This window comes from Argentina anserina, chromosome 7 (genome assembly GCF_933775445.1).
Source record: "Argentina anserina chromosome 7, drPotAnse1.1, whole genome shotgun sequence".
Lineage (NCBI taxonomy): Eukaryota > Viridiplantae > Streptophyta > Magnoliopsida > Rosales > Rosaceae > Argentina > Argentina anserina.
The window spans coordinates 22590555-22615995 of NC_065878.1; the positions used below are offsets into that span (position 1 = coordinate 22590555).

At 39.5% G+C, this 25441-nt stretch overlaps 6 protein-coding genes across 10 annotated transcripts; 4 read left to right on the forward strand and 2 right to left on the reverse strand.

Moving 5' to 3' along the window:
• The first annotated feature begins 388 nt into the window (after nt 1–388).
• LOC126801951 (uncharacterized) lies at nt 389–4712 on the forward strand. 3 transcript variants are annotated; one of them, XM_050529452.1, is made up of 11 exons: nt 389–810; nt 902–988; nt 1092–1223; nt 1305–2146; nt 2288–2376; nt 2503–2606; nt 2700–2799; nt 3030–3105; nt 3192–3303; nt 3405–3936; nt 4042–4712. In XM_050529452.1, the coding sequence occupies exons 1-11, from the start codon at nt 552–554 to the stop codon at nt 4532–4534; spliced, it is 2826 nt and encodes a 941-aa protein (XP_050385409.1). In that variant the 5' UTR covers nt 389–551; the 3' UTR covers nt 4535–4712. The 3 variants fall into 3 exon arrangements, with proteins under 3 accessions (XP_050385409.1, XP_050385410.1, XP_050385408.1); XM_050529453.1 differs by having other exon boundaries at nt 2058–2146; XM_050529451.1 differs by having other exon boundaries at nt 1092–2146.
• A 212-nt stretch (nt 4713–4924) lies between these two features.
• LOC126801973 (60S ribosomal protein L36-2-like) lies at nt 4925–6417 on the reverse strand. Its single transcript, XM_050529479.1, has 4 exons — nt 6321–6417; nt 5867–5971; nt 5281–5480; nt 4925–5151 (listed from the first exon to the last, which is right to left on the reverse strand). Exons 2-4 carry the CDS (start codon nt 5966–5968, stop codon nt 5118–5120), a joined length of 336 nt encoding a protein of 111 aa, XP_050385436.1. The 5' UTR covers nt 5969–5971; nt 6321–6417; the 3' UTR covers nt 4925–5117.
• A 2990-nt stretch (nt 6418–9407) lies between these two features.
• LOC126801964 (uncharacterized) lies at nt 9408–12499 on the forward strand. Of its 2 annotated transcripts, XM_050529470.1 has the most exons (7): nt 9408–9504; nt 9704–9899; nt 10209–10926; nt 11203–11261; nt 11435–11563; nt 11886–12021; nt 12143–12499. In XM_050529470.1, exons 3-7 carry the CDS (start codon nt 10222–10224, stop codon nt 12401–12403), a joined length of 1290 nt encoding a protein of 429 aa, XP_050385427.1. In that variant the 5' UTR covers nt 9408–9504; nt 9704–9899; nt 10209–10221; the 3' UTR covers nt 12404–12499. The 2 variants fall into 2 exon arrangements, with proteins under 2 accessions (XP_050385427.1, XP_050385426.1); XM_050529469.1 differs by lacking the exon at nt 9408–9504 and having other exon boundaries at nt 9511–9899.
• A 369-nt stretch (nt 12500–12868) lies between these two features.
• Nucleotides 12869–14980, forward strand: LOC126801976 (probable prolyl 4-hydroxylase 12). Its single transcript, XM_050529482.1, is given in 7 exon segments — nt 12869–13010; nt 13576–13695; nt 13794–13851; nt 13940–14041; nt 14200–14257; nt 14362–14534; nt 14627–14980. Coding segments are annotated over 7 exon segments (933 nt in total). The 5' UTR covers nt 12869–12942.
• A 2207-nt stretch (nt 14981–17187) lies between these two features.
• Nucleotides 17188–21648, forward strand: LOC126801974 (kinesin-like protein KIN-10C). The gene is made up of 19 exons (XM_050529480.1): nt 17188–17439; nt 17777–17942; nt 18036–18236; nt 18326–18515; nt 18614–18819; nt 18915–19189; nt 19306–19348; nt 19446–19499; nt 19616–19663; nt 19750–19806; nt 19909–19962; nt 20075–20131; nt 20204–20294; nt 20386–20759; nt 20836–20882; nt 21085–21106; nt 21190–21258; nt 21337–21375; nt 21482–21648. The coding sequence occupies exons 1-19, from the start codon at nt 17246–17248 to the stop codon at nt 21524–21526; spliced, it is 2232 nt and encodes a 743-aa protein (XP_050385437.1). The 5' UTR covers nt 17188–17245; the 3' UTR covers nt 21527–21648.
• Nucleotides 21649–21718: 70 nt separating this feature from the next.
• LOC126801958 (uncharacterized protein At3g49055) lies at nt 21719–24803 on the reverse strand. 2 transcript variants are annotated; one of them, XM_050529463.1, is made up of 6 exons: nt 23840–24803; nt 23139–23215; nt 22692–22803; nt 22485–22601; nt 21947–22293; nt 21719–21868 (listed from the first exon to the last, which is right to left on the reverse strand). In XM_050529463.1, exons 1-5 carry the CDS (start codon nt 24761–24763, stop codon nt 21955–21957), a joined length of 1569 nt encoding a protein of 522 aa, XP_050385420.1. In that variant the 5' UTR covers nt 24764–24803; the 3' UTR covers nt 21719–21868; nt 21947–21954. The 2 variants fall into 2 exon arrangements, with proteins under 2 accessions (XP_050385420.1, XP_050385419.1); XM_050529462.1 differs by having other exon boundaries at nt 21827–22293.
• Nucleotides 24804–25441: the final 638 nt, after the last annotated feature.

Genomic DNA, 25441 nt, shown 5'->3' on the forward strand with positions numbered 1-25441 from the left:
TCTCAAACTTAAACTCGTTTAGTTAACTCCAAACTTGGCGAAAAGTTGATTCTAATTGAGAGCGAGGGTTACAAACGTCGTTTGCCCTCTTTTATGGGATCCACATATGCGTCATGAAATTAGCGGTATAATGATGTAAATTGGATGGAGGAATCTTATTGATAGCAAAAAACGAGTTGAGGATCAATTTGATCAATTTTAAATGTCAGAGATCTAACAGACAGTGTCTTAAGAGTTCAGTGACAGTTGGTGAATTTTTTTTTCTCGTATAAAGTAGGCGGTAAAAAATCGTTATGCATGTAAATACCAAAACTTACCAAAAGCAAATATCTAAATAAATACCCTCGTCATTTTCATCAATTTGGGATAAGAACACATCCTCTCTTCAATAAAACAAACCCTAAAAATCTCAATCCAATTCGATCAATTCTCTGCAATTCGATCCAGATCCTCCTCTCTCAAATTGAAAACCCTATTTGACTTCCGCAATTGAATCTTCACCATCTCTGCTCTTCAATTTTGATCCAATAACCTCAGTCCAGTGAAGTGCCATGGCCAATGTGACTGCAACATGGTCTCCGAGCTCGCTCCAGCTCCGTTGGGCTCTCAATTGCCGCCAACCGTCACCGGTTACGGTGAATATGCGCCGCGTTCGAGTGCTCTGTGCTGCTCCGGACAGAAACAACGGTCTGCAGCGGGGTCGCAATGGGAGTTCTTGGGTGGAGTCGAAGTCGTCGGCCGGCGATGGCTTCTCCGGGTGGTCTGGTTCCGTTAATGAAGACGACTCGCAGAAGAAGAAATGGTCTGGAGGTAAAAAAAAATATGCTTGAACTTGTTGATCAGGTTTTCGATATTGGCAATGTGTGTGGCTGGCTTAACAATGTGAGTGGTTATCTCTCAGGGCTTATCGGAGCTGGAGTTGCCGGAGTCATTCTTGTTGCAGGGGTTGCGATCGCGACATTGTCTTCAGGAAACAAAGTCAGTACAAGTGAGTAACTCTTAATTTTTATTTCATTTTAAGGGTTGAAATTTGCGTCATGGTTTTGCATTTCTATTGGTTATCTTGTTTAGAAATGTTCCGCCGTGTACAGGACCAAAGCCGCAGATGGAGCCATTGACGACAGAGCAGGAGGTGATATTGGTGAATGATGATGGAAATGCGGAAGATGTGGAGGAGCAGAGTGGCATGAAGCAAGATGGTGGGAGTCCGGAAGAAAAGGCAGGTACTAAAAAGGACAATTCTTCATCTCGAGAAATTGATGAGTCTCCGAGTTTATATAGAGTTGGTAATGATAATGATGTAGGGGAGTTGTCAGTACAAGAGTATGCATCCAGTAATGTTGGTTCTGAAGCCATCAACGGCGCTTTCATGCAAGAGGATTTGCAACATGAATCAACTTCTATTGAAAAGTCAGTCAAGCTTGATATGTTAACAAGGCAGGTTGATCTGCCTGAAGCTGATCATGGCAATGACTCTTTAGTTGCCTCTGGGCCTGAGGATTCTAATAGTAACCTCACTGTAGGTACAGGAGATTTGACTTCTGAACTTAAAGAGAATCCCGTTAGCGTCGAACCAATCAAGTTGCCAGTCTCTGATGCTATCAATTCAAACCGTAGCATTGAATCCCTGGATGAAATTCCTGGGTCAAGTAAAAATCAAACTTCCTCATCCGAGTCGTCTACAGCTAATGCACATGAACACAATGAACCTATAGCTCTGGATGTTTCAGTTTCTTCAGAATCTAGCATTCTTTCAGAACCTTTAAATCTGTCTAAAGATAACCTAGGTGTTGTGGCCTCGTCTTCAACCAAGGAAAACCTTGAGCCAAGGGAAACAGTACTGGTCTTGGCTGAGGAAATTAGTTCCTCCCTGGAAGTGCATACCATAGTTGAAAGTGGGTCATCTGCAATATCTGTGTCAGAACAAGGCTATCCAAATGAAAATGAACAATACACAAATTATTCTAATGATACGAATACAAGAAAATCACAATTACCAAGTCCTCGGAATTCCTTCTCTTCTGCTGGTATACCTGCTCCAACTATGGTTTCTGCAGCTGTACAGGTGCTTCCTGGAAAGGTTTTGGTACCTGCAGTTGTTGATCAGGTTCAGGGGCAGGCAGTAGCTGCTTTGCAAGTGTTGAAGGTACTTGCCTTACATCATAGATTGCATAAAATTTAGTCATAATATCTATTTATATTTGTATTCTCAAAGATTTTTGAACTGGAAATTTATTTATAAGAAGCCTTTTGTGTTCTTTAATTTGTACATGGCAACTGTTTTCAGGTTGTAGAGGGTGATGTTCAGCCTGGTGATTTGTGTACACGTCGTGAGTATGCTCGATGGTTGGTATCTGCAAGTAGTGCACTTTCGAGGTATAAAAATTTCCTTTCATTCTGATGGATAAGTTATAAATCATTATAAATCTTCACAACTACTATCTGTTGATGAATTATATAGTTAGACTCATATTGAAAGTTATGATTTCTTGCCACTTGTAGGAACTCAGTATCTAAAGTATATCCTGCAATGTATATTGAAAATATTTCTGAGTTGGCATTTGATGATATTACACCTGAAGACCCCGATTTCCCTTCCATTCAAGGTTTGCCACTTTGCCATTTAAGGTGTTTGGGTTATAGAGAAAGTCAGTGTGATTGCGTTTCTTTTCTCATGGAAATTTATTTGCATCCATCAGGTTTGGCTGAATCTGGACTTATCTCAAGTAAGCTCTCTAGACGTGATATGGATCCTTCCTTGGATGAGGACGAGGGTCCATTCTACTTCTCTCCTGAAAGGTGATGTAATAAATCTCTTGAAATAGTGTCTGTGTAGATTTTGCAGCCGTGAATCACTTTGCCATCAATTATGTTTCTATTCATTTTTTTTTATCACCTTCACACATTATACACTGATCTCACTTAGCATAACCTGGCATTTAAAGGGAGAGGGCGTTGACGTCCTTGTTTCATATGATGATCTCTTTAGCACTGTTTGTGATTTTTTTGCCTGAAACTCCTTACTGCAGTCCTCTGTCACGTCAAGATCTTGTAAGTTGGAAGATGGCCCTAGAGAAAAGGCATCTCCCAGAAGCTGACAGGAAGGTCGTTGATTGAGAACTCTAGCTTGTGCTTTTAATTTGTGAGTTATGAATTCCATACTTAGTACTTATTATTGTGCACTTTGACAGGTCCTCCATCGAATATCAGGATTCATTGATACTGACAAGATACACCCAGATGCATGTCCTGCACTTGTTGCTGACCTATCTGGGGAACAGGGTATTGTTGCTCTTGCTTTTGGTAAGTACTAATCTAACAAATCAACTACGGTTTTACCTTTTCACACGATTTTACGAGTTTGATAATCAACACTTCCTTTCCTTTACCCTTTCCTGTTCAAGGTTACACCAGACTTTTTCAGCCAAATAAGCCAGTAACAAAAGCCCAGGCTGCTATTGCTCTTGCAACTGGCGAGTATGCTGATGTTGTTAACGAGGAGCTTGCACGCATTGAAGCAGAAACAATGGCTGAAAAGGCTGTTGATGCACATAATGCTTTAGTAGCCCAGGTTGAAAGGGATGTGAATGCAACTTTTGAGAAGGATCTTTTTCTTGAGAGGGAAAAAATTGATGCTGTGGAGAAAATGGCTGAAGAAGCAAAGCAAGAATTGGAAATGTTGAGGGCTGAGAGAGAGAAAGATAATATTGCCCTCATGAAGGACCGTGCTGCTGTTGAATCAGAAATGGAAGTTTTAGCAAGGTTGAGGCATGAGGTGGAGAAGCAATTAGAGAACCTAATGAGTAACAAAGTAGAGATATCATTTGAAAAGGAAAGAGTCACCAAACTTAGGAAAGATGCAGAAAATGAGAGCCAGGAGATTGCTCGTTTACAGTATGATCTAGAGGTTGAACGGAAAGCCTTGTCCATGGCCAGGTAATTACTATGACTTACCTAAAGCTCATGCTTTTCAAGCTTATAACTGAGTGTTAGCATCTAGTAACTTGTTTTTATGAGACTTTTAACCTGTTCTATGTCCAGGGCGTGGGCTGAAGATGAGGCTAAAAGAGCAAGAGAACAAGCGCAATCACTAGAGGAGGCTAGAGATCGCTGGGAGAGGCATGGCATCAAAGTAGTTGTTGACAATGACCTTCGTGAAGAAGCATTGGGAGAAGCTACGTGGGTTGATGCTGGTAAGCAGTTCTCAGTTGAAGGGACTGTTAGCAGAGCCGAGAGTTTGATGGACAGACTCAAGGCGATGGCAATGGATATAAAAGGAAGAAGCAAAGATGTAATTGTTAAAATCATTCAAAAGATAGCCTTGCTTGTATCAAATTTGAAGGAATGGGTTTTCAGAGCTGGAGAAAGGGCAGGAGACCTTAAAGACACAGCCATCTCAAAGGTGAACAGATCAGCACAAGAGTTGCAGCATAACACAGTAGAATACCGCTTGGTTGTCAAAGAAGGTGTTAAGCGCGTCGCAGATGATTGTAGGGAAGGAGTGGAGAAACTCACCCAAAGGTTCAAGACATGATATCACTGTTTTGTCCTAAAAATTTTGCGGCTGTGATTCTCCCTTTGTTGTATTAATGGCAATTATATGCCTGTACAAGTATACCTTCATACATGTGAAGCAGAAGAGGAACATAAATAATAACATGCTTTATAGAGCAGATGAAGTAGAACAGCTTCATCTGGCAAAGAATTCATCACTTTTTGGGATCTTATTTAAAAGAGTTTGGTTTAGACGCATAGTTATTGCCTTAGTGAGAGGTGTCGCAAATACACTAGTGTTAGCATTTGAGAGTCTGATGGACAATTCCATGTGGGGAAGAGTTGGATTAGGGAGATGTCATTGACATGAAAGAATGCCATGTTAGAGAAGAATCGAATAACCTCTCAAGATGTCATCAACCGAAAAAGATTGCAAAACTGTTGCTGGCATTAAGGTAAACAAAAGAGGGTCAACAAAATAGGCAAGCAGCTTGTCCCACTTTCGGCGTCAACATTCAACATGGAACACAAATTGTAAAATCAGAACTTCAAGTTTCGATACTAGGAAACACATAGCATAGGTGAATTTCTAAACAAAACTATGAAAACATCAATGATTCTCCTCATTTCTTCTTCTCAGTAGCTCCACCTCCAGACCTGCATAAAATAAATAAGCAACTATTAATACAAATTCTCAAAAGCTTTCAGACCTCAAACTCCAAAATACCGAGTATTCCTTTAGATTCTTCTTTACTATAAGAAATAGAATGCTGAATCGATGATTACCTCATCTTGCGAAGAACATTAGACATCTCCTCACGCTTCTTCTTGGCCCTCTTGTGGGTTCCCAACTTTCTTTTAGCTACCTTCAGTGCACGCTTGTCCTTGCCAACCTTCAAAAGCTCAGTGATTCTCTTCTCATATGGTGCAAACCCAGCAACTTCACGGATCAAGTTCCTGACAAAGTGAACCCTCTTACTGGTTTTCTGCCAAAGCAAACAAGCACCATAAATTCCATGTCTCACCCTATACTTAATGTCAACCTGGCACATTCAGCCTAACCGTACCGTAACTACAAATGACCTCGGTCCAATACTTAACATCACCTACATCACTAGAACCTAAACTTAACTGCTATCGGCCTTAAACTTCAAATGTCCAAGTTTTATGATAAACACTGATGCCTAGTGAACTCAACCATTAACGAATGACCATAGCGATATGTAGCATTGCCAATACAAACTAGCAAACTCGACAATCAGTGCTTAGTTTTACGATACATAAGCAACCTAGTAAACTCGACAGCTAATGAACGGCCGCAAATATACGAGAGATTGCGTGTGCAAAACTATGGACTGCAAAATCAACTTACTCCTTTGCGATCAGACGGGCGTGGAGCCAATTCCTTCTTGGTGGTTACATGCCCTTTGTTCAACCCCACAAAGAGGCCGGTTTTCGGCTGAGCTGGAGCCATTACCTGCTTCAACAAACACCCACAAATCAACATCCATAATTCAACAACAACAATAAATTCAAAACCAAAAGATAGGATCTCAAAGATTTCAACAACAACAACAATACAGAACCTATCAGCATCATCAAGAACGCATTTTTATAAACAAATTCAGTATCTCGATTCCAAAATGTAAAAATTCCAGCTACATATTTGTTAAAACAAGCATAGAAATCTGAAGAAAAAAAATTACAGATTTGTTTGATTTGAAAAACTTAAAACACTTCTGGAAATTGAATCTAATCTGTGGAAATAGGTAGGAAAAAAGCTTATGCAGTATGGAATGAGAGGAGAAGAGGAGCTAGGGTTTTACCTGTGGATCGGTCAGAGTTGGAGAAGCTCTGTGAGACGGATACGGAGCAATAAAAAGGACTAGGGTTTTGGCTCAGAGCTTTGCTTTTATATGTGAATGACGATGCTGCAAGTATGAAGGGTAGTTTGGTCATTGTATGATTTACACATTACCCAAAAGGAAACCCATCCCATGACAGTCACGTAAATCATCATCTCGAAAATATGGGCTCTCATAGAGAATGCTTGTGAACAACTTACGGCCTACAACGCGTCTAATATATAGTAAAATTGGTTAAGATTAGACAAATACACGGACAGACAGGCAAACATAATAGACAGACGGACATACATAAATATAGACGGACATACATACATACCAAACAGACAGACATACAGACGGACATACAAACTAGACGGAAAAACAGACAGACAAACCAGACGGGCAGACGGAGAGACGGACGGACAAACAGACATAAATACAGACGAATATACTAGACGGGTAGACAGACAGACATACTAGACGGGCAGAGGGACAAACAGATAGACCAGACAGATCAGACGAGCAGACAGACAGATAGACAGACACACAGACCAGAGAGACAGATAGATAGATAGACCCGACGAACCAGACAGACCTGATAGGCAGACGGATATATAAACTAGACATACATATATACATATAAACATACATACCAAACGGACGGACAAATAAACAAACATAACCATACGGGCAGATGGGCTAACGGACAGATAGACAAACAGATCGGACGGATAGTCAGACAGATCCGGCGGATAGTCAGACAGACAGACATACAGATAGACGGCCATACATACGCACATACACACCAGACACACGTACCAGACATACATGCATACATACATACGTACATACATACATACATACATACAGATAAACAAACAGAGAGACATACAGACAGACCAGACAGGCAAATAGATGGACAAACCAGACAGGCAGAGGGGCAGACAAATAGACAAACCAGACGAATAAGACAGACGGACAAACTGACATATGGGCAGAACAGACGGATAGACAGACCAGACTGACAGATTGACTGACATACAAACAGAACATGCGGATAAACTAGACAAACATAACAGATAGACAGAGCAAACGGGCCAGACATACGACTAGACCGAGCAGATAGACCAGATGGACAGACGACCAGACAGATAGACTGACAAACAAACATGCAAGACAGACAGACAAACATACCAGACGGACAGACATACCAGACGGGCAGAGAGACAGACTGATCAGATATACTAACAGACAGACCAGACAAATGGATAGATAAGACAAACAGACATACAGATAGACCAGACTGACTAGACTGGCAGATTGACCAGAAACACGGACATATAAACATACAAAAAGGACAGACTAACCAGACGACAAACAGACCAGGTGGGCAAATGGGCAAACGGATAGACAAACCAAAAAGAGGGACATACCAGACGAACAAGACAGATGGATAAACTATACTGATAGACAAGACTGACATATGGGCAGAACAGACGGATAGACAGACCGTACAGACATATTGACAAACAGACAAATAGACCAGACGGATAAACCATACAAATATAACAGATAGATATAACAGATGGGCCAGACAGACAGACCAGACATATAGATGGAGAGACATGACAAACATACCAGACGGACAGACGGTTAGACAGATATACATACCAGACGGGCATAGGGACAGACTGACCAGACATACTGACTGACAGACAGATCAGACAAACAAACAAACAGATAGACGGACAAACATACCAGACGGGCAGAGGGACAAACTGACCAAACGGATAGACAGATAGACCAGATGGACGAAAAAACAAGACAGACAGACATACAGATCAAACATACGGACAAATATATCAGACATATGGATAGACATAAAGAAAGACAGACATACAGACATACATACCAGATGGGCATAGGGACAGACTGACCAGAGAGATGGACAAACAGATAGACCAAATAAACAGACTGACCAGACAGAAAGACAAAGAGACGGACAAACAGATAGATAGACCAGACGGGCAGACAGATGGACAAACAGATAAACAGACCAGACAGATAGACAAACCAGACAAACGGACAGACCAAACGGGTAGAGGGACAGACTGACCAGACAATCATACATACCAGATAGAGAGACCGACAGACCAAACGAGCAGACAGATGGACAGATCATACTGAAAAATGAGTAGACAGAAGGACAAACAAGACGAACAAGACAGATGGACAAACTAGACTGACAGATGGGCAAACCAAACGGATAAACAGACTAGACAGACAAACTGACTGACCAGACAAACATAACGGATAGACAGAGCATACGGGCCAGACAGACATAACAGATATATAGAGCAGATGGGCAGACAGACAGACGACCAGATAGACATACCAAATAGACAGACAGACAGACAAGACGAATAGACAGACCGGATGGACAAACATACCAAACGGGCAGAGGGACATACACACTAGTCTCTCCAACATATACCCATAACTTCCATTCTTTGAAGTAATTATCAACATCTTCAATACAAAAACGGTGTATCATTTGATTCATTTCATAATTCAAAATAAAGCCGTTTTACCATAATTTTCTTCTCTTAAGATTTGGCCATGATAGTACATTAGATCATTCTTACTTCTTTTCCTATGTTATATGCTTCTTCGTTGTTTATCAATGTACTTTGATTAGAGGGACATTCATAAATAATATTCAAACTTCTAACTAGTTATGATAAAAACGATCATTAAATTACTAACACGTTTGAGTCCGAGTAGATCATGTAACTGAGTCCGAGTACATCATGTAACTCGTAAAGACATTGCCCATATTCTTATGTATCAACATTTTCTGTTCTCTATTTATCTCGTGCGTTAATCACGATAATTTCATAAGTCTTAGTGTCTTACCTTTGATCCCAAAAAGAAGACAAAAATCTTAACCAAATCTTTTAATTAGTCGGTTGTAAAATATAGAACTAATTGAAAGGTGTATGTGGCCCGCGAGATGAATTAAAAGGACAACAAATGCAACTGGTTGGCTTTGCCAATCATTATTGGCTTTTACCGAGCACTGCACTAGTGCACTTTCATGTTTCTTTCCACTTCGTCGTCTTCAAGTGTCAAGAGGCAAACTCATATGGGCTTTGACTTGCAGGTACACACCACCCTTCACCTTCCCCTTTAAACCTTAATCCCCTTTAACACATTTTTAAACAACTCCATCCCTTTACTCAATTCACCATTAAAAAAAAACAGAACCACTTCTTGAGTTTCATGTTGAGAACGAAGTCCATGCCTTATTAATCTTCGGTTCCATGTGAAATCCACCTAATAATCTCGTGTTGTGTCGTCAGATTCCCTTATTCATGGTACTGGGTTTCTGTTGCTTTCTTCTTTTTGTCCCTGTTTGCTGTGATTCTGAAACTTCTTCTAGTGCATAGAAATAGAGTTATGGTTGAGACCCAGTTCAGTTCATTATGAAATCTCAGCTTCTCGGTGCTCAAAACAACATTTCTGATCCTAATTTTGATCATCAAGCTCGGGCTAAAGGTACCCTTGATTTTAATGCCAATCATTCTAGTCAATTTATTGTAGAGTATTTAGCAAAATCTATATACCCTATAGTTATCCCGTATTATTGTTCTGCTTTTATAATCTGTTTAGTCCATTTGAGTTGGTCTGACATTATTCAATGCTACACTGTTCTATTTAAAGATGTGATCTTGTTTATGAAAACCCAATTTATAGTTCAATCAAGTCCTTTTATCTTATGTATGTTGTGATCAAATGTACTTGGCTGTTATAATCTTGTTGAATCCCTGAATGTGTGAGTTTTGATCTGTTGTGTATGTTGCTTAGACTGTAGGCCTCAATGTCGATCCTATGCGGCTGCCCTCTCATTGAGTGTGTTTACTGTCTGGCCTGTACTCGGTGGGCTTATAAGCGATGCCTCCACACAGCAGGCCATGACAGTGAGACTTGGGGCCTTTCCAGTGCTGAAGAATTTGAGCCTGTTCCTCGCATCTGCCGCTACATTCTAGCTGTCTATGAGGATGACCTTAGGCAACCCCTTTGGGAACCCCCTGGTGGGTATGGAATTAACCCGGATTGGTTGATTTCGAAAAAAACATATGTGGATACCCAAGGCCAAGCTCCTCCGTATATATTGTATCTTGATCATAATCATGCCGATATAGTTCTTGCATTTAGAGGCCTTAATTTGGCAAGAGAGAGTGACTATGCAGTTTTATTGGACAATAAGCTGGGGAAGAGGAAGTTCGATGGTGGATATGTTCACAATGGGCTATTGAACGCTGCTGGATGGGTTCTTGATGAAGAATGTGGGACATTGAAAGATTTGGTGGAAAAGTATCCAAAATATACATTGACTTTTGCAGGACACTCCCTAGGTTCGGGTGTAGCAGCATTGTTAACAATGCTGGTGGTGCAGAATAGGGATAAATTGGGAGACATTGAGCGGAAGAGGGTTAGGGGATTTGCGATGGCACCAGCGAGGTGTATGTCATTGAACTTAGCTGTCAGATATGCAGACGTTATCAATTCTGTTGTGCTTCAGGCAAGTCTTAGTCTTTTCCTTTCACTCTGGTATCAGTAAAAAAATTTGCAATTAGTTTAACGTGGCCTCAGGAACCTTATATTTTAGACTTATTGGTGTGTTCTATTTCCTTAATAGCGTAAATTTATCAGTTTAAAAGTACCTCTTATAAGGTTGAAGTGCTAATGAGAGATAGAAGTTTATTTTACTCAGATGTTTTCCACAACTATAAATTAGATTAGTCGGATGCTTCCTGCACATTTCTTACATTTGACTGTGATCATTATGCTGAACCAGGATGACTTTTTACCACGGACAGCCACACCCTTGGAAGACATTTTCAAGTCACTTTTCTGGTAGGATTTACCTCTTTTCAGTTGTCTTCAACTTTTACTTGATAATAAAGGTACTACTAGAGTACAGAACAAGATGAAAAGTAGGATTTAAACTCGTTTAAGGAGTGTGCAGATTATAATGTGTGGAATTATATTAAAGATGACAAATCATGACATGTGGTGTGATTTTACAGTTTACCTTGCCTGCTATGCTTACAATGTATGCGGGACACATGTATACCTGAGGAGAAGATGATCAAAGATCCAAGGAGGCTGTATGCGCCTGGCCGCCTCTATCATATTGTTGAGAGAAAGCCCTGCAGGTATTGTCAAATATCTCCCTAAACTAAATCCAGAAACCCTAGATGTCAATACTTAAGAACGAGATTCCATTGTATCATTCTTGTACTTGTCATTAGAAAATGTGTTTATATTAGGCTGTAATCTACCATGTAGTATTATAAATGCATTTTTAGGGATGTTATACAGTGCTACACCCTGGTTTTGGTAAAATTTGCCACATCCAACTTGAAATTAAGCTTCTGTTACGCAGATACTTTATGATTGGGGAGTAGTAGTAAGATAACAGCTGTTTAGTTGATGCTGTTAAAACTGTCTGCTATCGGTATGTTTTTTTTTTTGCAGGTTAGGAAGGTTTCCCCCAGTTGTCAAGACAGCAGTACCTGTAGATGGGAGGTTTGAGCATATAGTTCTCTCTTGTAATGCCACTTCGGATCATGCCATCATATGGATAGAAAGAGAAGCTCAAAGGGCTCTAGATGTAAGTTTAAGATGAAAAAGGGTCAAAGAAATTGGTTTACTTTTGCTGGAAACAACTCTGCAGCTCACAATAAGTTGTTGTAACTAAAAATCTACTGTGGTGTGAATTTCTCGGATTTCAGTTAATGTTGGAGAGAGCTCAGGGTATGGAGATCCCACCAAAGCAAAGAATGGAGCGGCAAGAGACTATAGTGAAAGAACACACCGAGGAGTATAAGGCTGCATTACAGAGGGCTGTCACATTGGCCGTGCCTCATGCATACTCACCATCACCATACGGAACTTTTGACGAGCGGGAAGAGGAGGACCACTCTTATGGATCAAGCGGGGAATCGTCCTTCGGCTCAACTAAGAAAAGCAAGACATTTGTAGAGCGGTTTTGAAGAGAAAACAGTGAAAGTAAAAGAGAGGTCATTTTTTGTTGTTGTACATATGATGATTGACCAATTCATATTGATGTTAGTCCTTTTTTACATATACCGTGAGTTGGCAACAAGCTGCATTCATTTATTTGTTCTTGAGCCCCAAACAATGTCATTAAAACTTGAATAATGAGAAATAGATAGTGAAAGATAGTGTTCTACATTTGAAAAAGCCTTCTTATCCAACATTTGTTACTGCAAATCTCCACTCATATCTTCCATTCAAATCGTTACTCTAATTGTATGTGATAATTCCCCGAACTCTGCTTCATCTATTGACTTGATCTCAATTGTACCGAAGTCTTTTGCAATGTTTAAAAAAAAAAAACTTGAGATAAGGATCTCAATTATACTAGTAACTAGGCGAACCGGTGCATAGTATTGGGCTATTTGGGCTTAGTAAACCGACCCGCCCCGCCCCGATAATGAAGCCCGGTTTCTTCTGCGTTTCACGCATAACAAGTTTCTGTTCTGAAAAATTGAGCTCTGAAGTTCTTTCAATGGCTTCGCCGCTTCTCTCAATCTTTCTTCTTCTGGCGATCTTCTCCACCTCCTCCTCTGCCGACATGTAAGCAACTTCTCCCTGATTTTCCTTTTCTACCCTTGTTCATTGAATCATCCAACCCTTTATTGCCGTCCATATCTGATTGTCACTAAATTTTGCATTCACTAGTTTCCTGATCCTCACATTTCTACTTTTGTAATGCTTAGCCTTCCTGGGTTTGCATTTCTGGGTGTTAATGATTTTCTAGTTTGTTTTGCATGTACATGTGTTCCATGGTTTGATAGTGTGGATTGGATTGAGTTAACATTTGCTTGCAATTTAGCTGGTTAAGTTTCTTAGTGTTATGTGTATATATGTGTGTGTATGTATATCTATATGTTTCATTTTACTCTGAACTGTTGGTTTGGTGTTGCTTTTGGTATTGATATTTTTTTGTTGTTGCCATGATCCTGTTACAGTAGCAGGAAGGAGTTAACATTTGCTTGCAATTTAGCTGGTTAAGTTTCTTAAGTGTTATGTGTATGTATGTGTGTATGTATATCTATATGTTTCATTTTACTCTGAACTGTTGGTTTGGTGTTGCCTTTGGTATTGATATTTTTTTGTTGTTGCCATGATCCTGTTACAGTAGCAGGAAGGAGTTAAGGAGTAAGGAATTCAACCAGGAAGCATTGATACGGTTGGAGCATTTGGTTGATTACGACAGAATTGATCCGTCGCGGGTTGTTCAACTTTCTTGGCGACCAAGGTCAGGTACATTGATGAATTTCTTATGTTAGGAGTTTTTATGAAGCTTACAGGCTCGCGGGTTGCTTTACTTGTCTGACTTCATTGTTTGTGTAATAGGGTGTTTATGTATGAAGGATTTCTGTCTGATGAGGAGTGTGATCACCTTATTTCTTTGGTATATTGTCGACTTGTTCATTGGGGACTATCAGTATATTGATTGATAGAGATTGCTTATTAGTTTTGAAATTGTGGTTTGGGCTTAGGCAAATGGTGGAGAAGCGAAGTCTTCTACAGATTATGATGAACCCGGAAACAGCAATACAAATAGAAGGCTTAAAAGCTTAGAACTTCCATTGAACATGGAGGTAAGGTTTTATGTTTTGCTTGGCTCAATATTGTCATATGGATTCTGAATATACTAGACAACTGATTCTTAATAGTGTATGTTGCTAATCATTTTATGCCAAAATGCTAGAGCTTGTTCCAATCTCACTTCTATTAGTAACAGTCTTTTGGTTTCCAGGATGGTATAGTTTCAAGGATCGAGGAAAAGATATTAGCCTGGACTTTCCTTCCTAAAGGTAGTTTCGCTTGGTGTTGGCTTGTTGTTGTAGTATTTTACTACTAGAACTGGATGTTTTGGTTTACATGCTTACATAGAATTTGTTCATGATTACCCTTTCAGAAAACAGCAGGCATTTACAGGTTTTGCATTACAATTTTGAGGATGCGGAGAAGAATTACAACTATTTTGGCAACAAATCCACATTAGAAGAAAGTGAGCCGTTGTTAGCAACAGTTATTCTTTATCTCTCAAACGTAACTCGTGGTGGTGAGATTCTATTCCCTGATTCAGAGGTGAGAGTGAAACACAAGCTTTACTTGCATACTTAAGAGGCTTATAATTTAGTCTTGTATACTAACTACATGTGAATTTGAATCTTTTGCAGCTGAAAAGTAAGGCCTGGTCTAGTTGTGGAAAAGGTAACACCATCTCGAGACCAACCAAAGGAAATGCAATTTTGTTTTTCAGTCTCCATCCTAATGCATCTGTCGACAAGACCAGTTCCCATGCCAGATGCCCTGTACTGGAAGGCGAAATGTGGTGCGCTACAAAGTTCTTTCATGCAAAAGCCATTCCTCAGGAACATTCCTCATCCAATTCGGATAACAGCGACTGCACTGACGAAGACGATAGCTGTCCCAGGTGGGCAGACATTGGGGAGTGTCAAAGGAACCCTGTATTCATGATCGGCTCGGATGATTACTAAGGTACATGCAGGAAGAGTTGTAATGTATGCTGAACTGCTGATGAATAGTACCAGTTCAACAAAATCCACACTGATGAATAAAGATTTCAACGTAGATATGTTTCTTATATATTTTCTGTGTTTCAATTCAGATACAAAACTTAGCAAACAATTACTATGTGCAAGAGTAAAATCAGTAGCAAGTATTAAAAACCCAGATGGGTAAGTGTTCTTATTATTCAAGTAAATGAAAGATGAACATCAGAATCAAAATTGATCTTTAAGGTACAGACTCTAGGATGTGCTTGGTTTCTTCACAGCACAAGAAGACTTAAACGCATCGATCTGAGATTGACACTTGACGTAGTCGCCCTTGTTCTCCTCCAAGCATTTCTTCAGGGCCTCAACATCGCAGGCAGACACTATCTTCTTCGCCTCGTTGCTCTTGGTCTCCGACGCCTTGTCGTCCATTATTTACGATCGGTGCCAAAGCTTGAAGAACTTGTACAATGAGAGCGAGACTACTGGTTTAGAAGGTTTATCAAGGAGACCTTGATCAAACGCAGCGTTTCATATATGGCATTGGGTCAAGCTCCAATTGGCTTATGTAGCTATTTTAGTAAAATCACCACAAACATGGCTCGCGAATTATTCACCACAAATATTATGCTCAAGTGCCCAACCACAATCAAATGTAAACGGAGGAAAAAATTATTCTCAAATTGAGTTGTTTTATTTTTTACGAGTATAAATAATGTAATTACTGATCGAATGAACATTTCTGGTAAGACGAAATTACTACATAAATGAGTATCGTGTTAGACTATGAATGTGAACTAAACACCATGAAGTGAAGAAGATACTTTAGTAACTCCACTACAAACATGCAGTGGCGGAACCTGAGACAAGATTTCGAAGGGGCCAATATACATTAAATGTACCATTAATTATGTCGGAGGGGCAATTTACACTAAATGTACCATTTAATTATGATATTAACAACTAATTAAGGGAGAATTTTTTTTTCACCGGAGGGGCCATGCACCCCTTTGACCTCCAAGAGGTTCCACCACTGCAAACATGGCTCGTGAATGGATCAGTAACTTTGTCAAGACAACAATAATGTTCACTTAACAGTTATGTCCAACCACAATCAAATGTAAATGGAGGAAAAGTTGAGTTAGTATAAACAAATTTAATTACTAATCAAATGAACATTTTAGTAAGACCAAGTTACTAAGAATGTGACTATCTTGTAATTCTTGTTAGACATTCAACAAACACCCAATATCAGATCGACAAAAAATTGAAGAACACCACCATTGTTTCCAAGCCCCAACGATCACTCTGAAAGGTCACTGAAATTCTCAACGAACGATTGTAAGGCCTGATGATGTGTCGTAATCTTAACTCGTTCATTTCAATGAAGCCGTACTAAAACAGATATTCTAACCCGCTCATTAATCTACCAAATTATCACCCCTAGCCATAATAACATTGCATTATATATATCAATGATCTAAATAGCAATTATTGGCATCGTATCGGTTTTGTAAAATATGATATAACAGAGATATATCGGATTATATCAGATTTATCGTATTTGATATTTTTAATTAAATTTATTATATTTATGAATTTTACTACAACCAAGTATCAATAAAAATACACAAATGATTTCAAATAATAAAAACAAGTGTCTAAATAAGGATTTTTTGAATTTGAGGCTGATAGACAGTGGTTTGACTCCACATATGAAGTTAGAAGTTTCGCCTGATGATGTTTTCAGCTTTCCTGATTAAGATATCGGCGTTCGAAATTACTTTTGAATATTAATATGAAGTTTTTGTGTTCGAAGAAGATGAATTTTTTAACTGATTTAAAACGTATTGTCTCAATTTTAGATTTTGTCATTTTTTATTTATTCGTAAAAGTAAAATGATAACATTTTTATTTAAAATAAAATAAAAAAGGTCAGATATATCAGGTTAAAATCGAGTTGACCCGATATATCAGATTTTGACCGTGAAATTATCGGTCAACGATAATTTAAAATGATATTTAGGATATCGTATCGTTTTCTTAATATCGGTAATATATCAGAATGTTTAAAACAAAGTATATAATGTATTGGTTTATTGATTTAATTCCTTTTTGCAAGAGAAGAGGGAGCGTTACCACGTAAGCTTTAGAAATTTGAAAATTAACCTCCCAAATTGCAAACGGCTACCAAAACCAGTGAGAGACCTCCAACCCTCTCTCTCTCTCTCTCTCTCAAATTCCAATCCGAACCCTAATTTGTTCTCAGATCTAATTCACATGGCTTCCAACAACCCCGACCTCACCAAAGCCCCCAAACGCCGCTCCAACACATCGCCAAGGGTCCGACTCGTGGCGAAGATCGGCGGCGCTCCAGATCCTGCGGCGGAGCCTTCCGTCGGAGCGTCGTGGATCTCGGTGAACAGAGACGCTTCGGAGAGTGTCACTCTCTCCTTCAGAGACGAGTCTGCAAGGTAAGTTTTGATTTTTCGGGTCGGGTTTTACTGTTGGATTTATCTTCTTGATTTTAGCTCAGGATGATTGAATTTACATAATAGCATAAGATTATGTGTTGGATTAGAGCATAATTGAAGCAAAAGAGTTGGATTTTCGATACGATTATGTGTTTTTTTTAAGCTATGGAGGACCAAATTGAATTGAGGTTTGCTTAGTTGAAGAACAAGTTGTGATTTCTGGTCTGTATATATAGGATTGCGTATAATTTGAAGTTAAATTTAGTTTTTATATGTATGAATTAGCGATAGGTTAATAAGAGTTTGGTTGATAAGATATTCTGTATTGTTCTTGCAGCCGTAAAGAGTCGTATGAATTGGACTCTTGCTATGACCAAAATGAGGATAATGGTCTGATATTTATTCGAGAAGTGAAGTCTTTGATTCCAGGAGTTTTTGAGGGTTGTAATGCTACTGTCATTGCTTTGGGAGCTAGAGGTAGTGGAAAGACTAGCTTAATTCAGGTATGCTCACAAGGATCAGCTTTTACTTTATTTTTCGCAGGAAAAAGGTTTTGTGATTGTGGAGTAATCTGTTGAACCACTTGGTTTTTGAAGGGTTCGAGTGAGAAACCAGGTTTGGCGATGCTGGCAGTCGATGAAATTATGTCAATGGCTGAGAAAAAGGGATGTTCAATTACTGTATCCTCGTATGAGGTTTATCAGGACCACGTTTATGATATATTGGATCCATCACGTACAGAAGTTTTGGTACTGGGAGACGCTCAAGGAAAAATTCGACTTAAAGGGCTTTCTCAGGCAAGTTATTTGGTGTTTTCACTCTATGGTAGTTGAGTGGATTTGTATTCATGTGAACTATTGCTCACATTTCATCTTATCTTTTGCAGGTGCCTGTGAAGTCCATGTCAGAGTTCAGCAAATTGTATGTTAGTGGGTGTACTACCCGTAAACAAGCACCAAAGGGGCCAGCTGAACTTTCTCTTAGGCGCCACAAGGGATTGATAGTATATGTATCATCTCAAGGAGAAAATTCTGATACCCTTCAAGTCAGCAAGTTAAACTTTATTGACTTAGCAGGTTGTACATCCTGAACCACAGGCTCATAAACTTTTTCAGTTGTTTTTGGGTTCTTTTGATAATGTTTATAGAACTTTGTTTGAAACTGTCTGTAACAGGTTATGAAGATACAAGAAGGAAGAGCATTGATTGTGTTAATCATGTTGAGAGCAGTAAAATCAATAAGTCAGTCTATGCGATGATCAATGTTGTTAATGCAGTGAGTTCCAATGGAAACCATGTGCCTTATCGGGAAAGCAAACTCACACACTTATTGCAAGACTCCCTGGGAGGGATGAGTAGAGTTCTGACGATCACTTGCTTGGTAAGGCCTCAATACGAGTTTTCCATTTCTGGTTTCCTGATGTTTAGCTTTCTTGGATTACCTTAACTATCTGTATCTTCCCCATTTCACTGTAGAAACCATCATTTTGTCAAGATTCCATTTACATGGTAAGCTTGCTGTCTCGCTCTTCTCAAAACACCAATCAGCCTGTCACAGGCTCAACAAAGAAAATTAAAGGTCTGACAAGATCAGAAGTGCGTTCATCACATAAGGGCCATATATCTATGACCACTTCTGCTATAGAAAAAAAACAAACTGTCTCCCGATTGCCACTCTCTGAGAAGAAACTCAACAGACCTCTTTCTTCTAAGAAAGAAAATAGTAGTATGACTTCCGCAGTGAAAGGAAGGTATGTTATTAAGGTCCTTCTCGTATTGTGAGTTATGATTGAATAGTGAATACCCATTCCAATGCACTGACCTAACATGTTCTGTTTTTGCTTCTTCTTTTTTCCCTCTTTTTTAGGAAACTATTTGATGAAAGAAGTCATTTGACCAAATCAATGAAGGTACCCAATTTCTTGATGATATGAAGTCATCTGCTTTTATTATTAGATATATAATCATTGTTCAACCTGCACTTTAGCTTTCTAAATTTGAATGCAGGCAAATGCTATCTCAGATATTGTCTCAACCATAGAAGCTTGTGTAGCTGAGAAGGTAGGTTTTCCTGAACTACTTGCTCCCATGATTTGTTTTAACTTTTTAAGAAGTAAGTACACTTCTTGCTGTTATCTTTGTATTCCTATTTACCGAATGCCTTTGCATATGTGCAGGAAGATACCATTTCAACTGTTACTGAAGGAACCGAGCAGCTTAAATCTGTAATCTACCTTTTATTTGTATTCTTATACCGTTATATGATAATAGCTTTGGAATCTGTGACGGATGTTAGCTTGTATCTATGTAGGAGAATCCATCATCAGTTGCTTTTAATCCAGTAGAACCTATTGCTATTATGGAAAAGGTGATGAATAAGTTTAAACTGCCTAGTAGCTAGTGTCTTTGGTAATATAAGCTGCGACATGCTTAAGGTTGAAAGAGGTCATTTGACAGACATTTTTTGCAGGATGAGTTATCAGATGATCCAAAGCATGCGGAACTTTCTTTGAATGAAGAAAAGGTACAAAAATTGAACCAGCAGGACATGCAGAATGAGATGTAGTGTTAGATTTTAATTCATATAAGCATACAACAGAGAAAAGTAGTGTGATGTTGATCAACATTCTGTGCAGGATTATCTACTACTGGATGGTCTAAAGCATGTTGAAGATAATTCAATTGCAGAAAAGGTAATCAACAGTAGAGCCAACAAAACATCATGGCTTGCATATGTGGCATATTAAATTAGTCAATTATTCCAGGATGCTTCTGTGAATGATGATTGCTCTACTGAAGAAGTTAACCCTAGTGAAGATACCAGCAGCAGATATGCATTGGCTTTAGTTGACGAAGGTAGGTCCCATTTGCCCATAATATGAATCACCATATGAACTCTCTGCATCAATACAATCTTATAAATTTCTTCTATATTCTTTTCCGACAGTGCATGGCATAGAGAAGGAGAACAATAACATCCCAAACAATGAAAATGCATCGCCTCCAATCAGTGCAAGGTTACAGGAATTAGCATTAAAAATGAAATCACTTTGTTCTTCAACTCCATTGTGCATGAAGGTGCCAGAGGAGAAAGATACTTTATCCGATAACTTCTTCTGCACTGACGCTGCAGAACCAAATGCCCTAGTTTCCAATCTGGATATAAGCCACAATGATAGTTGGGAGCTTGCGAATGCCAACAACATTACGGAACCACGGACTCCAGCTGCCAAACAGGATATAACATACAATGACAGATGGGAGGCTGCAAATGTCAACAGCCCTTGGGAAACGCTGAGTGTCCGCAGTACTGGTGTCAAGGTATGATTCTAACGTTATGTTCTCTTCGCCCAGTCTACTCCCTGATTTTGTTTCAAATTCAATGTTGTTATTGCAGCAATCTCTTGTTCAAGAATATCTTAGCTTCTTAAACACCGCTAGCAAGTAAGTTTATGTACACTAAGTTTCTACTGATCAGTATTGTACTTATTTTATTCTTTTAAATGGAACGCTCCATGATTCTACATCAAGGCCTGTAGTATCCAGTCCTCCCATGTACTTCTTTTTCTCTCATAGCTTGATATGCTTTATGTTCTCACTCTTTAAGCCTAACCGTTTATTTTTTTAATTTCCTTCGTCTAAATAGGGAAGATTTGATAAGATTAAAGGTGAGCACCAGTTCTGCTCCGTTATTATAATGTGTATTTGCAACCCTGTGTCCATTTTAAGTTACTCAAGATTTGTGGTACAGGGAATTGGAGAGAAAAGAGCAACGTATATACTGAGTTGCCGTGAAGAATCTCCTGAACCCTTCAAGAGCGTAAGTACTTAGTAACTCAAACAATAGCAGTTAAGCTTCATGGTCACTAATTAAAACGAATGCCCTGTATCTTTTCAGCTTGATGATCTACAAAGTATTGGACTTTCAGTGAAGCAGGTACCTCCTTGTTTTCAAACCTAAGTTGAGCACGGCTCTATGAATCTTCGCCATTTATGTGAGGTCATTGAACTGAACTCAGTATTTCTGGTTTTAATGTACGCAGGTTAAGAACTTAATGAAGAACGCAGGAGAGATGCTTTTTAATTAGTCATGTTTTCGAGAATCACCATATAATGAGTGCATTTTTGTTTTAGTCTGTAGAGTTATGTACCAGAAGAACAAAACTTGATATGGCAATATAAAATTGCCTTGCAATTTCTTGTAACTTGCTTTGTTGTAATGGTATACCTGTTCATCTCCGTGTTAACCAATGATCATACATTCTGCTCATTCTTTTATATGATATTGTATCAGACAGCATCGAGTCTCATTTCCAACCCTAGCGTTCATGAAAGTAATCAAATTTTTTACTGACTCATCACCCATTGATATTACAACAAAGGAGACAGACGGCAAGTGCATTATCATATAATACAACAGAGGAGACAACCTGCACAGGGGTTTAAAAGTTATGAAAGAACATGAAAATAAATTACCACTGACCTAAAGCAAAGTGAAAACATGTTACCCGACGCATCACCCATTATAATTAAGCATTGCCTGCATTTCTGGTAGCAATCGTCGTACATGTGAATTGTTCGCTGGGTTAACTTTGAGGGCTCGCCATGGCCAACATATATGTCTAACCCTTCGACTATGGCGCTCTCTGCTTTCTGCTTCTTCTAGCTGTCTTGATAGTTCCTCTATACGGTTACGGAGTCCTGCAGCCCTACTGTCAGCCAGCTGGAGGGACTTCTCTGCTGCTGCATGAGCAGCCATGGCATTAGCTGCAAGTTCTTCTTTCAGCTTTAATTTGCCATTTGATATGTCCAAAGCAGCCCTTGTTTTCTCCAATTCTTTCTTCAGTATGGCAATCTAAAGACAATAATGATATAAACTAAAGTGAGTACTTGCGATTGCGTGAGAGGATACTATCCAAGACAGGACATTTTTATAGACAGAACCGCAGAAGCAGGAAACCATAAAGAACTTCAAGAATGAGAGAGAAAGAAAGGAAGAAATGATTCATAAAGAAATTATCTTTTGCAAGAAGTGACTATAGTTACCAATTTTTCGCGTTCTTCAATCTCATTTTTCCCAGCTTCAACTTCCAACTCACAAGCTTCTCTCCACCTGGCAACCTCTGCTTCAGCATCCTTCATTTCACTCATGTGTGCCTCAACCTTACATCCATAAAACAATGGAGAAGTCAGCATGCTTCATGTAGGTACAACAAAAATGACTGTAATTTCTTCTATAGAGCTACCAATTACATTTTCGGTTAACACCCTCTCTCTGTCTTCTAACTCCTTGATGTACAACATGTTTTCCGCAATTTGTTGAGTTTGTTTCTCTGTGAGAGTCTGTAGGCGCTCAGTGTCTGACCTGGCATAGAAATGATAGTAAGTAATCCACACTTGAAAAGCAATGATATTCGACATCTGTAGACTACTAGACTAGTTAAATCTTGCAGTAATTGATAAGTATACAAACCTTCACTAATGGACAAACTTTTATGGCCTAGTACCAGGAATTTTAATCATACATGTCTGTCTGAACCAATCTCTTGACTAAGAAGTACGTATCGATATTCATTACTTCTGGAAACAACGTTGGAGAAACACTCTCTTCTAAAGCATAACTCTTATATAGATGCAATTTCACAACCTAATTACAAAACAGAGATGTGAAGAAGGCATACGACTTGATGAAAGGTTTACCTAGATTCTTCCAAAGATCTTCTCAATTGAGTGATCTCCAGGCGTAGGTTTTTCATGATCTTCTCCACAGTAGATGCCTGATAAGAATAGTGACAGACACAATACATTATTATCCGTCAACTAGAACGTGATTAGCTTACACTAATATTTGAGCAGTACATACATTATCTACATCTCAAACCCATAACTAAATCACAATGATCATAAACACCATGCAAGAAATCTGCAAACTATTTATAAACTGCTACTTGTTTGCACTAAATCACAGTTGCAACTTTCAATCCGCCACAGAAAATTCAGTGCACCACTGCACCACATTCCATGAAAAAGTTTAAGCCTTCAAAGCTAACAGTATAACTATTAGCAACATCTTCTTCCAACCTTCTTTTGAGCAGTGCATTATCTACTTCTCAAAGCCAGAACTCTCCTCATAAAGCACTACAAAATTGGCAAGAAACACTATGCAGGAAATCTGCAAGCTTTTGTAAACTGCTACCTATTGCACTAAATCACAGTTGCAACTTCCAAGCCGCAATGGAAGATTCAATGCGCCACATTCCATCGAAAAGTTTAAGCAATCAAAGCAATAATGCAGCTAACAGTATAACTACTAAACAATATCTTCTTCCAATCTTCTAAATTAGTAAAAATAACCAAGCTAAACCCAATCAGGAACCCAAAACAAAAGAAGCATGACTCACCAGACTAACAACCTCCTCCTCACACTCACTACTATCCGACTTGCTACTCGCCCCAGACCCCATCCCCTCCACCACCTTACCCTCCAATCCCTGCTCACTGCCACCACTCCCCATCAAAAACCCGAAACCCCCTAACCCAACTCTCTGCAAAATCGCCACCCTCTTCGTCTCGCCGCCCTTCAGCCTCTTCTCCACTGCCTCCTTCTCCACCAAAGCTATCCTCAACAATGCACTAATATCCCTATTCTCCTCCGTCAAACTCACCACACTGTTCCCTAACTGCCTCCTCTCATTATGCCTTATCTCCTTGTACTCCTCCACTCTCGCTCCGGCCGCCTCCACTAGCTTCTTAATTCCCATTATCTCCCCCCAAACTCCTCCTTCTTCCTCTGATCCTAGGCCTGATTCGGACTCGGCCTCGGATTCTATTCTACACTGTTCGTCACACAATCCTTCAATAATGCCAACCAGCTCCTCCCTGATCGGCCCAATCGAATCGCTACACTTCATCAGAAGCTCATCTCTTTCTCTCTCCTCCATCTCCAACTTCTCGATTCTCTCTCTACACAACCTCACCTCATCTTCCAGACTCTTCTTCCTCCTCACCTCCTCGTCGATCTTCATCGCCCACTCGTCTTCCCTCTCCCTCGAGTCCGCCTCCAGCTTCTTCACCTCCTCCCGGAGCGCGTCCCTCTCGCCGGAGGCTTCTCCGACGGCTCTGGTCAACTCGGAGTTTCTCGCCGCCGCGTCGTCTCTTTCTGTCTGGATTCGGCTGTGGCGTTCCTCCATCGCCGCCGTCTTCTGCTGGAGGCTCCGGTGAGAGTGGCGGAGGGACTCGAGCTCGGCGCGGAGGAGATGATCATGATCGGAGGTGTCTGTGGCGGTCGGCGAATCTGGGCCTTTGATTTGGGTTTCGGTTTCCATATTCGGTAGAGTATAAAATGATTAGGGATCATAGTGAAGAAAGAGTGAAGAGAGAGTTTCAGAGCTACCGGTCAAACTCGAAATGGGAGAGTCAGGTGAGGGAAAGCGTCCTACGATTTTGGCGCGCGGACTGGTGGACTAACTAACTTTTGGGCTTTGTTGAACCCGGCCCAATCTTACCCCTAATCAAATCCCGACAACACTTCAATAGACGACGTGTAAATACACGACACAATCACTAGTTAGAAACTTCTTAATACATGTAAGGTGGTCCAAATATATAAATGGCTAATGCTAACTAGAATATCAGTAGAATATTTTAATTACCATTTAGTGTTTGGTCAATTAATTTACTTTTATTTTCGAGTTTGAAGAAGCGTCATGAAAGACTTTTGCCTTTAAAGAAAAAGACATAGATATTGGTGTCGTTTTCTTTTCTTTAATAGACAAAGGTCCAAGTTTTGGTAATCAGATATTGTCATTACATTGTTGCTACTTTGCATCTAATTGTCATGGTTGCAAACGTAATTGCTTAGGCGAATTGTATATCAACATCAAGGATGACCTTGTCAATGCTCAGTGAATATTCAACATCACAGTACCAACTACACTCCATATCCTTTTCTAATAAATCTGCATTACAAAATTATTAGCTCGTGAGTTAAAAATAACAATAAA

What these genes read in the sequence shown, in the direction of transcription:
- LOC126801958 (XM_050529463.1), bottom strand. Translation starts at nt 24,763, where the DNA reads ATGGAAACCGAAACCCAAATCAAAGGCCCAGATTCGCCGACCGCCACA. An exon ending in AGATCTTTGGAAGAATCTAG is followed by an intron (nt 22,804 to 23,138) that starts GTAAACCTTTCA and finishes TTTCTATGCCAG; the next exon opens with GTCAGACACTGAGCGCCTAC. An exon ending in TTGAAGAACGCGAAAAATTG is followed by an intron (nt 22,294 to 22,484) that starts GTAACTATAGTC and finishes TATTGTCTTTAG; the next exon opens with ATTGCCATACTGAAGAAAGA.
- LOC126801974 (XM_050529480.1), top strand. Translation starts at nt 17,246, where the DNA reads ATGGCTTCCAACAACCCCGACCTCACCAAAGCCCCCAAACGCCGCTCC. An exon ending in ACTTCCGCAGTGAAAGGAAG is followed by an intron (nt 19,190 to 19,305) that starts GTATGTTATTAA and finishes CCTCTTTTTTAG; the next exon opens with GAAACTATTTGATGAAAGAA. An exon ending in TTGGACTTTCAGTGAAGCAG is followed by an intron (nt 21,376 to 21,481) that starts GTACCTCCTTGT and finishes TAATGTACGCAG; the next exon opens with GTTAAGAACTTAATGAAGAA.
- LOC126801951 (XM_050529451.1), top strand. Translation starts at nt 552, where the DNA reads ATGGCCAATGTGACTGCAACATGGTCTCCGAGCTCGCTCCAGCTCCGT. An exon ending in GAAGAAGAAATGGTCTGGAG is followed by an intron (nt 811 to 901) that starts GTAAAAAAAAAT and finishes GTTATCTCTCAG; the next exon opens with GGCTTATCGGAGCTGGAGTT. An exon ending in TTCTACTTCTCTCCTGAAAG is followed by an intron (nt 2,800 to 3,029) that starts GTGATGTAATAA and finishes TCCTTACTGCAG; the next exon opens with TCCTCTGTCACGTCAAGATC.
- LOC126801964 (XM_050529470.1), top strand. Translation starts at nt 10,222, where the DNA reads ATGTCGATCCTATGCGGCTGCCCTCTCATTGAGTGTGTTTACTGTCTG. An exon ending in TCAATTCTGTTGTGCTTCAG is followed by an intron (nt 10,927 to 11,202) that starts GCAAGTCTTAGT and finishes ATGCTGAACCAG; the next exon opens with GATGACTTTTTACCACGGAC. An exon ending in ATTTTCAAGTCACTTTTCTG is followed by an intron (nt 11,262 to 11,434) that starts GTAGGATTTACC and finishes GTGATTTTACAG; the next exon opens with TTTACCTTGCCTGCTATGCT.
- LOC126801973 (XM_050529479.1), bottom strand. Translation starts at nt 5,968, where the DNA reads ATGGCTCCAGCTCAGCCGAAAACCGGCCTCTTTGTGGGGTTGAACAAA. An exon ending in GCCCGTCTGATCGCAAAGGA is followed by an intron (nt 5,481 to 5,866) that starts GTAAGTTGATTT and finishes TTGCTTTGGCAG; the next exon opens with AAAACCAGTAAGAGGGTTCA. An exon ending in AATGTTCTTCGCAAGATGAG is followed by an intron (nt 5,152 to 5,280) that starts GTAATCATCGAT and finishes TATTTTATGCAG; the next exon opens with GTCTGGAGGTGGAGCTACTG.